Genomic DNA, 14808 nt, shown 5'->3' on the forward strand with positions numbered 1-14808 from the left:
AAGGACTCTCAGACCATGAGAAACAAGATTCTCTTGTCTGATGAAACCAAGATTGAACTCTTTGGCCTGAATGCCAAGCGTCACGTCTGGAGAAAACCTGCTCCAGAGCGCTCAGGACCTCAGACTGTGGCGAAGGTTCACCTTCCAACAGGACAAAGACCCTAAGCACACAGCCAAGAGCACACAACGCAGGAGTGGCTTCGGGACAAGTCTCTGAATGTCCTTGAGTGGCCCAGCCAGAGCCCAGACTTGATCCCATTGAACATCCCTGGAGAGATCTGAAAAAAGCTGTGCAGCGACGCTCCCTATCCAACCTGACAGAGCTTGATAGGATCAGCAGAGAAGAATGGGAGAAACTCCCCAAAAACAGGTTTGCCAAGCTTGTAGCATCATACCCAAGAAGAGTCAAGGCTGTAATCACTGCCAAAGGTGATTCAACAAAGTACTGGGTCTGAAAACTTATGTAAATGTTTATTTCAGTTTTTCTTTTAAATATACATTTGCAAAAATTTCGAAAAACCTGTTTTTGCTTTGTCATTATGGGGTATTGTGTGTAGATTGATGAGAAAAAAAACAAAAACACAATTTAATCAATTTTAGAATAAGGCAGTAACGTAACAAAATGTGTAAAAAGTGAAGGGGTCTAAATACTTTCAGAATGCACTGTATGTAGGAGGTCATGATTTTTCATTTCATGGGTTGATATAGATAGTCTCTTCCTAGAGGTGAAGTAAACTGCTAATAATGTCTAAGACTACAAACTAGTCTTATACTATTAGTCATGACTATGAATTAATCTTTATGCAGTTATGGACTATTGTACAGAGCCAAGGAGAGAATATTAAATGTATAAAGGGTCTCTCCTGGTTGTGAACACATGGGGCTGGTTTCCTGGACCCAGATTAAGCCTACTGCTGGACTAAAAAGCATTCTAAATGAAGAATGTCCATTGAAAATGCTTTTCAGTCCAGGACCAGGACTAATCTGGGTACAGGAAAGGGACCAATGATGTACAGTTAAGTCAGTGCTTACATAAGGCCCGGGGTATCCAACCTCTCCCTTCTGACCTGGAGTACCAATTTCCCCTGAAACACCCTAGAAGAGCAATACAACAGCATATCAAGTTAGATTTACAAAATCATTGTGTATGATTACATTCCAAACATTCACATCAATTTACCAATACTGTACACATACGGTACACACTACCCTGATATTTTTATATTCACATTTTGGTCATTTAGCAGATGTTCTTATCCAGAGCAACTTACAGTCAGTGCAGTCAACTAAGTTAGGTAAAACAAACACATATCAGTGGTTGTTTTAGTTATAATATAAGTTAAGAAACTCCCAGAGCACATAGCACCGCTAATCCCAGTCTCCCACTCCAGCTAAAGCATTCACCCTCTGGCCACGGTTTCCTATGGGTCCTGGTCCGCCATTGGTTCCGCCATCACCTGCCCCTCCCTGCATGGTGACAGAAACATCAGTGTGCGAACCGTCACAGGGAACAATAAGACAGACACCTTGGTCGTGTTCATTTGGCAAGAAACTGAAGAAAATGGCCCGAAACGGGAAGATACTGTCCGAACATCTAATAAGAAATGCTTGTTTTCCGGTACAAAACATTTTGCTACGGTGTGCCCTAATGAACACAACCCTTGTGTCAAATTCGAGAGAGCCCACTCTGTACAGAGAGGTCATATTACAACCTGAGATCATTTGAGTGAAACGGAGCACTATTCTTCATTTTAAGAATTCTTGAGTTGAACTGAATAAGATGTGACAGTGATGATGTTCTTGACATTACCTTTGGTCCTGGGAATCCTGGGAAGCCCTCATCACCCTGTAAGGAAGACACTTGTCTGTTCATTTCAGCATATAGGCTGATAATGGCAATTTAAGATAACATCATGCAAGCTCATTATAACATAGAACATTGATTGAATTTGTTGGATATTTAAAAGTAGTAGGCTGCTCCAGACAACATTACATATAACATGATTACATTAATTATTTAGGTGCAGATTGGACAGCTTGGACTGAACAGATGAATATGAGGGAAATACAGTACAAACAGTTGCAAATTGTATTTTGTCAAATGTATGATTATTTACCTTTCTTCCTTTGGGCCCTGCGATTCCAAATCCATCTCGACCATCTTCGCCCTGTAAGAAGAGGATACTGTGCTTACTGCAATATGATAGATGGCACAGTATTGTCTACTGACCCAATCTTATAGTTAAAAGTACCACGTGCGTGAATAATGTTACTGTAAGTACAGCTGACCTGGGTTCAAATAGTATTCAAAATCTTCAAATCCTTTAGCTGTGCTTGATTGAGCCTGCCTGGGGCAACAGAACCAATGGAATGGTCCCACAAGTGCCTACCCTGCACATCTGGCACTCCAGGCAGGCACAAGAAAACACTCAAAGTATTTGCACGTTGTCAAATACTATTTGGACACAGGTCTAATATACAGCCAAGGTAATATTTGATAAGTAGAACTGCACTGATCTGAACTGGTCAATATAGTGCAAGGATACTATGTACAAATACAGGGCTCTCAAACCCTGTTCCTGGAGAGCTAACGTCCTGTAGGTTTTCGCTCCAACCCTAATCTTGCATACCTGATTCTAATAATTAGCTGGTTGATAAGCTGAATCAGGTTAGTTACAACTGGATCGAAAACCTACAGGAGGGTAACGCTCCAGGAACAGCATTGGAGAGCCCTGTACTAGTACCATGTAGTAACTCACAGAATTGGGACAGATCAAGTAAAAAGCCAATGAAACGAGATAGAATGTTTGGCATTAGGGAGACCTTCAGTTGAGAGATTAAAGAAACACGCTCCAGGTTCTGAGAAGTGAAAGGAGGTAAGACATAAATCCTGCTTCTCTTTGAACTGTCCGTGACTGTGAAATCCAGATTACCATCAGGAGGCCCAGGAGCCTGGAGCACGTCCAAGGTTGAGTCCAGATTCTCTACCTGTCTCCTGAAGTGTGTACTTACACACCCCCTCACATGGATTTAACATTGCTCTGGCCAGGTAAACAAAACCAAAGTATGGATTGCTGTCTTATCTTGTCCAAAGATGGCTTATAGGGTAAGAAAACCATTATATACAGTGCATTCGGAAAGTATTCAGACCCCTTGACTTTTTCCACATTTTGTTACATTACAGCCTTATTCTAAAATTGATTGAATACAAATATTCCCTCATCAATCTACACACAATACCCCATAATAACAATGCGAAAACAGGTTTTTATGAATTTTTGCTAATTTATATAAAAAAATAAAATAAAAAAAACATATTTACATAAGTATTCAGAAACCAACATTGAACTCTTTGGCCTGAATGCCAAGCGTCACGTCTGGAGGAAACCTTGCACCATCCCTACGGTGAAGCATGGTGGTGGCAGCATCATGCTGTGGGGATGTTTTTCAGTGGCAGGGACTGGGAGACTAGTCAGGATCGAGGGAAAGATGAACGGAGCAAAGTACAGAGAGATCCTTGATGAAAACCTGCTCCAGAGCGCTCAGGAGCTCAGGCTGGGGTGAATGTTCACCTTCCAACAGGACAATGACCCTAAGCACACAGCCAAGACAACACAGGAGTGGCTTCGGAACAAGTCTCTGAATGTCCTTGAGTGGCCCAGCCAGAGCCCGGACTTGAACCCGATCTAACATCTCTGGAGAGACCTGAAAATAGCTGTGCAGTAATGCGCCCCATCTAACCTGACAGAGCTTGAGAGGATCTGCAGAGAAAAATTGGAAAAAGTCGCCAAATACAGGGGTGCCAACCTTGTAGCGTCATACCCAAAGAGACTCGAGGCTGTAATCGCTGCCAAATGTGCTTCAACAAAGTACTGAGTAAAGTGTCTGAATACTTATGTAAATGTAATATTTATGTTTTGCAAAAATGTCTTAACACCTGTTTTTGCTTTGTCATTATGGGGTATTGTGTGTAGATTGATGAGGAAAAAACACAATTTAATCCATTTTAGAATAAAGGCGTAATGTAACAAAATGTGGAAAAAGTCAAGGGGTCTGAATACCCTCCGAATGCACTGTACATTTGTAATTTGGGTGAACTATCCCTTTAACATTGGTGGAAACTCCCTCCAGCCAATGCTTATTGCTTACACCAATCCAATGCTTAAATCTAATGTTGGGAGTGTGCAAGTGCACACTTCAGGAGAAAGGTAGAGAATCTGGATGCAAAGAAAGTGTCACACTGCTCTAAGCCTGGGTTCATATTAACTACATTCCATAGGGCTACAAACAAATTAACAACATTCCATAGGGCTACAAACGAAACAATGAATCTCATAAATTCATCCACTTCATAGGATAAGAAGGGTAAGAAGGTCATACCAACTGCAATAACATCAATACGATTTATTACACTTGTGTATTTTTATTCTATCCATCTCAATGTATGTTGACCCCATGCAATCTACGATCTGATTAATAGTCAGTCTGTTAATCTTCCCTAGGTTCCAGTTGTGTTTAGCTGACAGGATGTGATGTAATGACTTACAGGCTCACCACGAGGTCCCAGAGGTCCCACGATGCCTTTGGGTCCGGGCTCTCCTGGCTCTCCCTATAAAGAAAGATACAGAGATATAGAAAGAGAGAGAGAGAGAGAGAGAGAGAGAGAGAGAGAGAGAGAGAGAGAGAGAGAGGAGAGAGAGAGAGAGAGAGAGAGAGAGAGAGAGAGAGAGAGAGAGAGAGAGAGAGAGAGAGAGAGAGAGAGAGAGAGAGAGAGAGACATATAGTAGATATAGTACACAGAGAGAGAGAGAGAGAGAGAGAGAGAGAGAGAGAGAGAGAGAGAGAGAGAGAGAGAGAGAGAGAGAGAGAGAGAGAGAGAGAGAGAGAGAGGAGAGAGGGGAGAGAGGGGAGAGAGGGGAGAGAGGGAAGACAGAGGCAGAGCAGAAGAGAGAAAGAGAGAGAGAGCACATTCCTTCTGAGTCGTGCAGAGATTTCCTCCAGATTTACTTGCATTCACCCCCTTTATTTGAAGTAAACTTGACACACGGACCTGGATGGTTTGTTAGGGAGCATTCTGTGTTGACTCTAATAGGCTGTGAATGTGTGTCCAGTATCAGGAGAGTGGGAGGCTTAGGCCAATGTGATTATACTGGCACTAGCTAGACTAGAGCGATGCCAATGATGATCAGTTTAGTTCAGTACCTTGCGACCGAGAGCGCCTCTCCTGCCATTGTCTCCGCGGGGTCCCTGGGCTCCTCCTGGGCCCTGGAATAAAACATTTAAAAATGAGAGAAATCTTATCACCATTGACACTGTCATCTAAGAGGTTATATCGATGCTGAAGCCATGGCTGTTGTCGTATGCCATGATCACAAAGCAGATTCACTCCTACAGACAATGTTGATGTCAGATACAGTGCATTCGGAAAGTATTCAGACCCCTTGACTTTTTCCACATTTTGTTAAGTTACAGCCTTATTCTAAAATTGATTAAATTAAATAATTTTATTCATCAATCTACACACTATACCACATAATGACAAAGCGAAAACAGGTTTTTAGAAATGTATGCAAAAAATTTATAAAAATAAAACTGAAATAGACTTATTTACATAAGTATTCAGACTCTTTGCTATGAGACTCAAAATTGTGCTCAGGTGCATCCTGTTTCCACTGATCATCCTTGAGATGTTTTTACAACTTGATTGGAGTCCACCTGTGGTAAATTCAATTGATTGAACATGATTTGGAAAGGCACACACCTGTCTATATAAGGTCCCAAACTTGACAGTGCATGTCAGAGCAAAAACCAAGCCATGAGGTCAAAGGAATTGCAGAGCTCTGAGACAGGATTGTGTCAAGGCACAGATCTGGGGAAGGGTACCACAAAATTACTGCAGCATTGAAGGTCCCCAAGAAAACAGTGGCCTCCATCATTCTTAAATGGAAGAAGTTTGGAACCACCAAGACTCTTCCTAGAGCTAGCCGCCCGGCCAAACTGAGCAATCAGGGGAGAAGGGCCTTGGTCAGGGAGGTGACCAAGAACATGATAGTCACTCTGACAGAGCTCCAGAGTTCCTCTGTGGAGATGGGAGAACCTTCCAGAAGGACAACCATCTCTGCAGCACTCCAACAATCAGGCCTTTATGGTAGAATGGCCAGACGGAAGCCACTCCTCAGTAAAAGGCACATCACAGCCCGCTTGGAGTTTGCCAAAAGGCACCTAAAGACACTCAGACCATGAGAAACAAGATTCTCTGGTCTGATGAAACCAAGATTGAACTATTTGGCCTGAATGCCAAGTGTCACGTCTGAAGGAAACCTGGCACCATCCCTACGGTGAAGCATGGTGGTGATGTTTTTCAGCGGCAGGGACTGGGAGACTAGTCAGGATGGAGGGAAAGATGAACGGAGCAAAAGACAGGGAGATCCTTAATGAAAACCTGCTCCAGAGCGCTCAGGACCTCAGACTCGGGCGAAGGTTCACCTTCCAACAGGACAACGACCCTAAGCACACAGCCAAGACAACGCAGGATTGGCTTCGGGACAAGTCTCTGAATGTCCTTGAGTGGCTCAGCCAGAGCCCGGACTTGAACCCGATCTAACATCTCTGGAGAGACCTGAAATTCACTGTGCAGCGATGCTCCCCATCCAATCTGACAGAGCTTGAGAGGATCTGCAGAGAAGAGTGGGAGAAACTCCCCAAATACAGGTGTGCCAAGCTTGTGGCGTCATACCCAAGAAGACTCAAGGCTGTAATCGCTGCCGAAGGCGCTTCAACAAAATACTGAGTAAAGGATCCGAATACTGATATGATATTTCCTTTTTCTTTTTTTATTCACAAAAATTTCTAAAAACCAGTTTTTGCTTTGTCATTATGGGGTATTGTGTGTAGATTTATGAGAGGAAAAAAACGATTTAGTCAATTTTAGAATAAGGCTGTAAAGTAACAAAATGTGGAAAAAGTAATGGGGTCTGAGTACTTTCCGAATGCACTGTACATGTGCAACAGATGTGTGTGCCAGCTGGGAGGCATTACTTTTGTCTGTTTCCTAAAGAACATGTGTTGCTTCTTTTCGACCGCAAGTTGTTTGTGTTTACAGTTTTTTTCCCAATTAGATGCCTTTTCATCAAGTCAAAGTCAAAGTCCGAAGTCAAAGTATTTTTTTTTAACCTATTTTTTCTCCCCAATTGGTAGTTACAGTCTTGTCCCATCGCTGTAACTCCCGTATGGACTCGGGAGAGGCGAAGGTCGAGTGCCATGTTTCTTCCGAAACATGACCCTGCCAAGCCCACTGCTTCTTGACACACTGCTCGCTTAACCCGAAAGCCAGCAGCACCAATGTGTCGGAGGACACACCGTACAACTGGCGACCGTGTCAGCGTGCATGCGCCCAGCCCACCACAGGACTCGCTAGAGCGCGATGGGACAAGGACATCCCGGCTGGCCAAACCCTCCCCTAACCCGGCCGACGCTGGGCCAATTGTGCGCCGCCTCATGGGTCATAGACCGCTGCGCCACTCGGGAGGCCACTTTGAAACAATTAGATCAATGATGAATGGGTAGATAGATATACAATCTACATTAACTAGAACCAACGTTTTAGGAGTAATTTTGGCACCGTTCCTTTTAGAAGCCCTGTGTCTTGATACACAGTAGAGACTAAGGTGCTAACATGCTGCAGAACCTGCCATTATGCCAATATCAGAGGTGTGCCACATTTAAAATGGCTCTGGTAGTTCACTTACCCTTGGTCCAGGGTTCCCGTCCTCACCTCTGGTTCCAAGTGCACCAATTGGTCCAGCTTGACCCTAAATAGGACAAAGCATCACAAACACATGTCTACATCAGGGTCTCCTGTTGAATCAAAGTGACCAATGGATTTGGTGGATAATAAATTGTGTTTATTTACAAAGTGAGTGTGATTTGAATCTGAAGTACAATTGCCTGTTGGACTTAGTTCAGCCACCTAGCTCCAGTATAAACATGGCTACTATGAAAGCCCACATAATGACTGATACCAATAAAAGTGTGATGACAGTAATTGATCAAATCTGGCATGGGAGGATATAAAAGCACAGCTCAAGCTACACAATGTTCTGTCAACAAGTCTAGAAACACACAGAGTGGATGGATGCACTTACTCTGGATCCTCCGATACCAGGCTCTCCCTGCACACCGTCACCTCCGGGTTTGCCAGGGTTTCCCTAAACATAAGAGAAACCCATGTCTCGTCTCAGTTAAGTACAGTCTATGATTAGACCTCAGTTAACCATCTTTTTAGCAGACGCCTGAGCGTCCCCGTTTTTCAGGGGAAATGGAAATTACGTTGAAAATACTGTATCCCTGAAAACCAGAAACATCCGCTTTCTTATGACCCCGTGGAGAGTGGACCTCAGTAAACATGATCTGTTTGTTGAGATTAGATTAAGTGAGTTTACTGTAGATAATTGAGTAGCTAACACTAAGCAAAGTTAGCCCAGTTTAAGTAAAGGACAGCCGCTAGCTAGTTATGCTACGTTTGATCATCGAAATAAATGGAGAGCTGGGATGCTAAGTTTGCTAAGTGTGGGTAATGTTATTATGCTATATGCTACCTCAAATGCTACACACATATGCTAGTATGTACAGTACGTATGCAGTGTGGGTGTATGTAGTGTGGTCATTACATAAATCTGATGAGTGCATGTGAAGTGTCGTAGATATGCAGATAGCAACGAGTAATGGGGTGTGGAAGTGCTTGTTTTCCTGATGGCAGATACAGTAATGTAGCCTGGTTATGCATCATTAGGCTTGCTAAAGCAACGCATCAAGTGGTCAGGTTCAGGGTTCACTTACAGCTTGTCCGGGCGGGCCTCTTCTACCATCAGAACCCTAAAACAATCCAAACAGGGAAGAAAAAAATTAAACAGCCACTGTTATTACTGAGTTAGCTCATAATGTGGTGGTGCATAGGTAAGTAAACTGGGTAGTTCAACGAAATGAGTGCATTTTCACATTTTAAGTAGAAAATGTGCATTTTAAAAGCCTGTTATATTAAATGAAGTGCCCTTTAATATAGACCACATGGATAATTCAATATATCAGATTTTTTATATTAATAAAGACTTGCCAAAGTGCCTAATTCAGCATTTTGACATGTCCCTCTGGCAACCCTGTGTCACTTCTAGGAAGATTTTAACCCCCACTTAATCCCAACATTTCTCCAAGTTTCACCACCATTGTAAAGCCCTAGTTATTTTGTTGCTTGACAAAAGTCATTTCTGACGATTATTATTTATTTAATGTGATTAGTGATTCATTTATATCTGTCCCTCGTTTTAAGGCCAACCCTGTTATGTGAACTGAACTCTAGTTTTAATATGGTGAAACTATTCCTTTTAAAACATATTTATTTTGAAAAGAAACATTGAACATCAAATCATACAGTAAAAGCAGGTGAAGTGAGCCGGTTTAACTCTTTTTGGCTATTTTCTGGTGTTTTGTGGTGGAAAACTGAGCTGGTCGAGCATAACACGTCAATCCTGTTACCTATATGTGACTTGTTTCAGGAAAGTAGGCGTATGTCGTGCGTCACTACCTCACAGGAGAGGCATTTGAACGTAAGCATTAATTTTTTATCAAAATGGCAGAAATGCCTTCTGGAACATGTGAACTTTCATGTGCCTTAATAACAAACTTGTATGCCATCTGTAAATACGAATACAATTGGAATATTATGAGCCTAGTTGGATTAGCCATGGAAAAAGACAGGAACCTTCCCGCTTGCCATGATTGGATGAGATAATGGCTGGCCTGGACATGCCGAGAGATGAGTTCGGATTAGTCTGCCATGTAGCACGCTTCTGTCTGTAACATGAGCTGCTTAGTATGTGTAGGTAATCCTTTTTAAAGCGGCTTTTATGAAAGATATCATGAAGAACTGTACAAGTTTTGCTAAGGCTCTCCACTTTCTGGAGGAACGAGTTTTGAAATCAGTGGAAGAACCGGTGGAAGCAGAGTATAATAGATAAGGAGATGGAGAAAATTCTGGCTTTTGATTGCAAATATGCGGAGGGTGTCAAAAACAGAACACATAGAAGGCTGTTGTATAAAACACCTGTCTGCGGATTGCATCTTCAAAGTAAGGGCAATCATGGCATCCGTGACAAAGATGGAGAAGAGTTCATCCATGTATATGGGTAACAGAATCTAGCTAGCTACATTTTCAGATATTATACGTTTCTAATTTTGTCAGAAAGTAATTTTTATTGCAAGTTAAAACGTACTGTTAGCTAGCTAACATTGAACCTAGTTTGGTTAGCTATCTGCATATTCATGCAGGGTAGTAATGTTATGAGTTGGGTTTATGGTTAATTGTTTAGCTAGCTAGCTAGCTACATGTCTAAACAAAAGACTTCACTATGAAAGTAACCATTTCACTTTACCGTTTAAACATTCTGTATCCTGCGCATGTGAAAAATAAACTTTGATTTGATTTGATATAACGGTAATGTGAAGAACAATTTGACCTGCACCAAAGTCAAATTACGATATAACGTTAAGCCAATGAGACAGTGTCCAAGTTCCAAAATTCTCCTGTAGAATGCCTTGCTTTTATTTCGTCACACTCACCACCGTAAGCTATTTTCTGTATTTAGATCGCCATCAACTTGTAAATAATGAACTTGTTGTGAGTTTATTTTCCTGTAATAATTAATACAAATTAGCTAAAGTAAAGACGTTGTCAGCTATATGATATGGTCATTATTTGAACTGGCTAGCCAGCTAACTTAACAAGCTAGAAACTAACCAAAACATTGTTCAGAAAGTTGCTTTTAGTTGCCTGGTTTGCTAGATTGACATATACTAAATTCATTTTTAAACGGATGGGTTTATTGGTGTTAAAATACACAAGTTATGTTATTTTGGACCACTAGGCTGCTGATGTCATGCAGCCTGTAGTTTTTGTGTTTATACTTTTTCATAACGACAACGACAAGTTTGATGTCGGACGTCATTAGAATGTTCATGATGTCACTGTGACAACTGTCTACAGACATGTCGATAGACGTAGTATAAACCAGCCTTAAGTCTTAAAATCTTTGGTTGTTTAGTACATTCACATGTGAATCCTTAAAAGATGGGTGGGGCTAAGGCTTAAGATGGTGTGAATGATGCTGAATGGGTGTAGACAAAGAAAAGCTCTCCAGTAGGTGTACCAAAACATTCAAGGGCCATTTTCTCAAAAGTGGGGTTACAAGTTTATCAACTTTCAAAGCAGAATTACTTTCCCATTGTTACTCAACTGTAGTGTATGATATACAACTACTACTACGTTTATCCAATGTAAAAAACACAAATTCAAATTTTGCTACATAAGACAGAATGGAGCTGTTCGGTCATACACAGGCTAGAAATGTTTTCATAATTATTTTTTTTTGTGAAGCTTGCAATTGCCACTCCCTGTTGCACACAACAAGCTTCCATTCACCCTGTCACAAGGGGATTTTATGGCTGATTTAAAAATAAATTGTCAACCCTGTTACGGTCAACCCTGTTACGATCAACCCTGTTGCAGTCAACCCTGTTACTTTATTTGGCACTTAATAGGCACTTACTATAGTCATTTATTTATTTTGCCTCTTGAGATGTGAAAACTTTTTATTAAGTTGAACATGTGCTCTTTTTGACAAAATGTTAAAATGAGGTGAAATCAAACGTTTTTTTGACCAAAGAAGGCACCGAATTGGTGTAACGACCCAACGAAACAAAACGTTAAGCCAAATATCAGATAATACTTTTTAGTAATAGAGAAGAAGAGAGAGAGTGGTCCTACCGTCCTGCCTGGTTCACCTGGGCCTCCCTTCTTTCCATCCTCCCCTGGCTCTCCCTAGGATTCAAGACAAAGTACATTAATGAGAGTAACAAGAAGTGATATCAGTCAGAGAAACAGGAAGTGACTATTTAAACAGGAAATGAGCGATGAACACGCTCACTCCTACCCACTGTGCAATGGCAAACAAGCACTCAAAACATCAAGAATACCTGGATACTGGATAGTTTATTTCCTATACAAACACTGTAATCTCCACAGGCAGTTCACATTATAGCTTGGTGAGAAGAAGAGAGTCAGGAAGACATTACCACTGGGCCGACATCGCCTGGGTCTCCTTTAGGTCCAGCCACGTTGTTATCTTGCCCTGTGGCTCCCTAGAAAACATAAAGCAAACGGAATCAGATTCAGAATCAGTTTGGCTGTTAATGATGTGGTACAAATACATTGTTGACTAGTTTGGTTTGTTTCTCTGTTATATCTACCATAAGAATCCCAATCATTACATGTCCTGATATCATTATAAGGAAATAGCAACTGACGATTGAACCAGGATCAGTTTACCCATCAATGGCCCTGAATGAAATCATTCTGTAAAGAAAACAAGCTCTGATCTGGAATCAAGCGGTCAGCGGATACTCACAGGATCTCCTGTGATTCCGGTGTCCCCGATGTCTCCTGCATGTCCTTTAGTTCCTTTGGGTCCCTGAACACAGAAACACAGAAGTATTTTGTGAGTGATAACCATGTCAGAATCATGAAAATGAATGAATGCATGGAAAAGTATCAGCAATGATATTTGTGAGGTTGCAAAGACCATACAAGGACTCACCCTTCTCCCAGGGTTTCCTCTGTCTCCTGGTGATCCAGCGACTCCACTCTTGCCCTAGTGGAAGGCAATAAATCAGTCAGCCACACATTCCAGCGTGGTCTAACAGTTCATCATAAGTCATCATATTAGTCTCTACTACCGTGGGTCTGTTTTGTGGGAACAGCTTCAAGCAAAAGCACTCGAAGTTGGAGTTATGGTACATTTTGCTTTGTAAGATGTTGGATTAAAGAGATGATTTCAAAAGCCCTTCTGACGTGAGACCAAGATTTGAAAAGCTGTAACTGATCCCTTGAAGTTCGGTATGACCCTAACTTTAGGGTTGATTTTCAGTCCATGCCATAGTTTAAAATATCTTAAAGTGAAGTTTTTCTTACCTCTTCTCCATTGATGCCATCCAGGCCAATCTCTCCAAATTCACCCTGATAGAAGACAAGGGTTGTTGGGGGTTGATACGCATCATTAACGTTCAAACAATCAACAGTATTATGTGATCAATATACTGTATCTATTATCATTTGAACATACAGTTGCTTCAGAAATTATTCACACGCCTTGACTTTTTCAAAATGTTGTGTCACTGGCATACACACAAGACCCCATAATGTCAAAGTGGAATTATGTTTTTAGACATTTTTACAAATTAATAAAAAATGAAAAGCTGAAAAGCTGAAATGTCTTGTGTCAATAAGTATTCAACCCATGTGTGCAAGCCTCCATAAGTTCAGGAGTAAAAATGTGCTTAACAAGTCACGTAATAAGTTGCATGTACTAACTCTGTGTGCAATAATAGTGTTTAACATTATTTTTGAATGACTACCTCATCTCTGTACCCAACACATACAATTATTTGTAAGGTCCCTCAGTAGAGGAAAACCTGGTTCAGTCTACTTTCCAACAGACACTGGGAGACAAATTCACCTTTCAGCAGGACCATAACCTAAAACACAAGGCCAAATATACACTGGAGTTGCTTACCAAGACGACATTGAATGTTCCTGAGTGGCCTAGTTACAATTTTGACTTAAATCGCCTTGAAAATCTATATCAAGACATGAAAATGGCTGTCTAGCAATGATCAACAACCAACTTGACAGAGCTTGAAGAATAATAAAAAAAGAATTATGTGCAAATATTGTACAATCCAGGTGTGCAAAGCTCTTAGAGACTTACCCAGAAAGACTCACATCTGTAATCACTGCCAAAGGTGATTCTAATTGTAATTGAATACTTATCTAATCAAGATATATTAGTGTTTTATTTTTTATATTTATTTTTATGTCAATGGGTGTGAATACATTCTGAAGGCACTGTAAGTAATGATTTCTCAATTTCAAAAACTCACCTTTTCTCCAGAGTACCCACGACCACCCTGATCAAGAGAGAAAAAATAGATATACATTGTTAAATATTCTATGCAAAAAAGTACTACATTCCATTATGATTTCACATCAATTAACCTGTTGATTGATACAGTAGTGCTAAGTGGGTACTTACCTTGATGCCCCTCTGTCCAGGACAGCCCTGGAAACCTTGAGTTCCGTTGACACCAGGAGGACCTCTGTCTCCCTGTCAGAGGATGAGAAGTAAGAGATTTCATGTAACAAAACATAGTGTACACTGTATCGAATAACATTGAGATTGACGATGGTTGCCGTGCATCACCCTAGGGTGCTACACATTTGTGACCTAGTATTCAATGCACTGTTGAGGAAGAGCTTGTAAGTAAGCATTTCGCTGTACTGTTTTACGCCTGCTGTATCCTGTGCACATAACAAATAAACTTTGATTTGATTGCACTTTGAGCATCTGGAATTATTAGTATTAAACTTCAGAGCAGGTGTATAGTGTGGACTGAGGGCACAGTCTTACTAATGAAGACAGAAAGAAAGCTGCACATACAGTACCAGTCAGAAGTTTGGACACACCTACTCATTCCAGATTTGTCTTAATTTGTTACTATTTTCTACATTGTAGGGGGGGGGGGGGTATACAGAAGATAGCCCTATTTGGTAAAAGACCAAGTCCATATTTGGCAAGAACAGCTCAAATAAGCAAAGAGAAATGACAGTCCATCATTACTTTAAGACATGAAGGTCAGTCAATCTGGAACATTTCAAGAAAAAAGTTTATTTAAGTGCAGTCGCAAAAACAATCAAGGGCT

The 14808-nt window shown here is 41.1% G+C and overlaps 1 protein-coding gene across 1 annotated transcript in view; it reads right to left on the minus strand.

Moving 5' to 3' along the window:
* Positions 1–14808, minus strand: part of LOC311143297 (collagen alpha-3(VI) chain-like) — a 159745-nt gene that overhangs the window by 20283 nt on the left and 124654 nt on the right. Inside the window, exons 16-31 of the mRNA XM_084179125.1 lie at positions 14142–14213; positions 13990–14016; positions 13022–13066; positions 12648–12701; positions 12459–12521; positions 12127–12192; positions 11819–11872; positions 8839–8874; positions 8145–8207; positions 7749–7811; positions 5203–5265; positions 4547–4609; positions 2118–2168; positions 1811–1846; positions 1405–1467; positions 1033–1095 (exon numbers count right to left, since the gene is read on the minus strand). Coding sequence (XP_084035251.1) covers positions 1033–1095; positions 1405–1467; positions 1811–1846; positions 2118–2168; positions 4547–4609; positions 5203–5265; positions 7749–7811; positions 8145–8207; positions 8839–8874; positions 11819–11872; positions 12127–12192; positions 12459–12521; positions 12648–12701; positions 13022–13066; positions 13990–14016; positions 14142–14213 — 882 coding nt within the window. The remainder of the gene's footprint in view (positions 1–1032; positions 1096–1404; positions 1468–1810; positions 1847–2117; positions 2169–4546; positions 4610–5202; positions 5266–7748; positions 7812–8144; positions 8208–8838; positions 8875–11818; positions 11873–12126; positions 12193–12458; positions 12522–12647; positions 12702–13021; positions 13067–13989; positions 14017–14141; positions 14214–14808) is intronic.

This window comes from Coregonus lavaretus, assembly GCF_964263955.1.
Source record: "Coregonus lavaretus genome assembly, chromosome: 16".
Taxonomy (NCBI): domain Eukaryota; kingdom Metazoa; phylum Chordata; class Actinopteri; order Salmoniformes; family Salmonidae; genus Coregonus; species Coregonus lavaretus.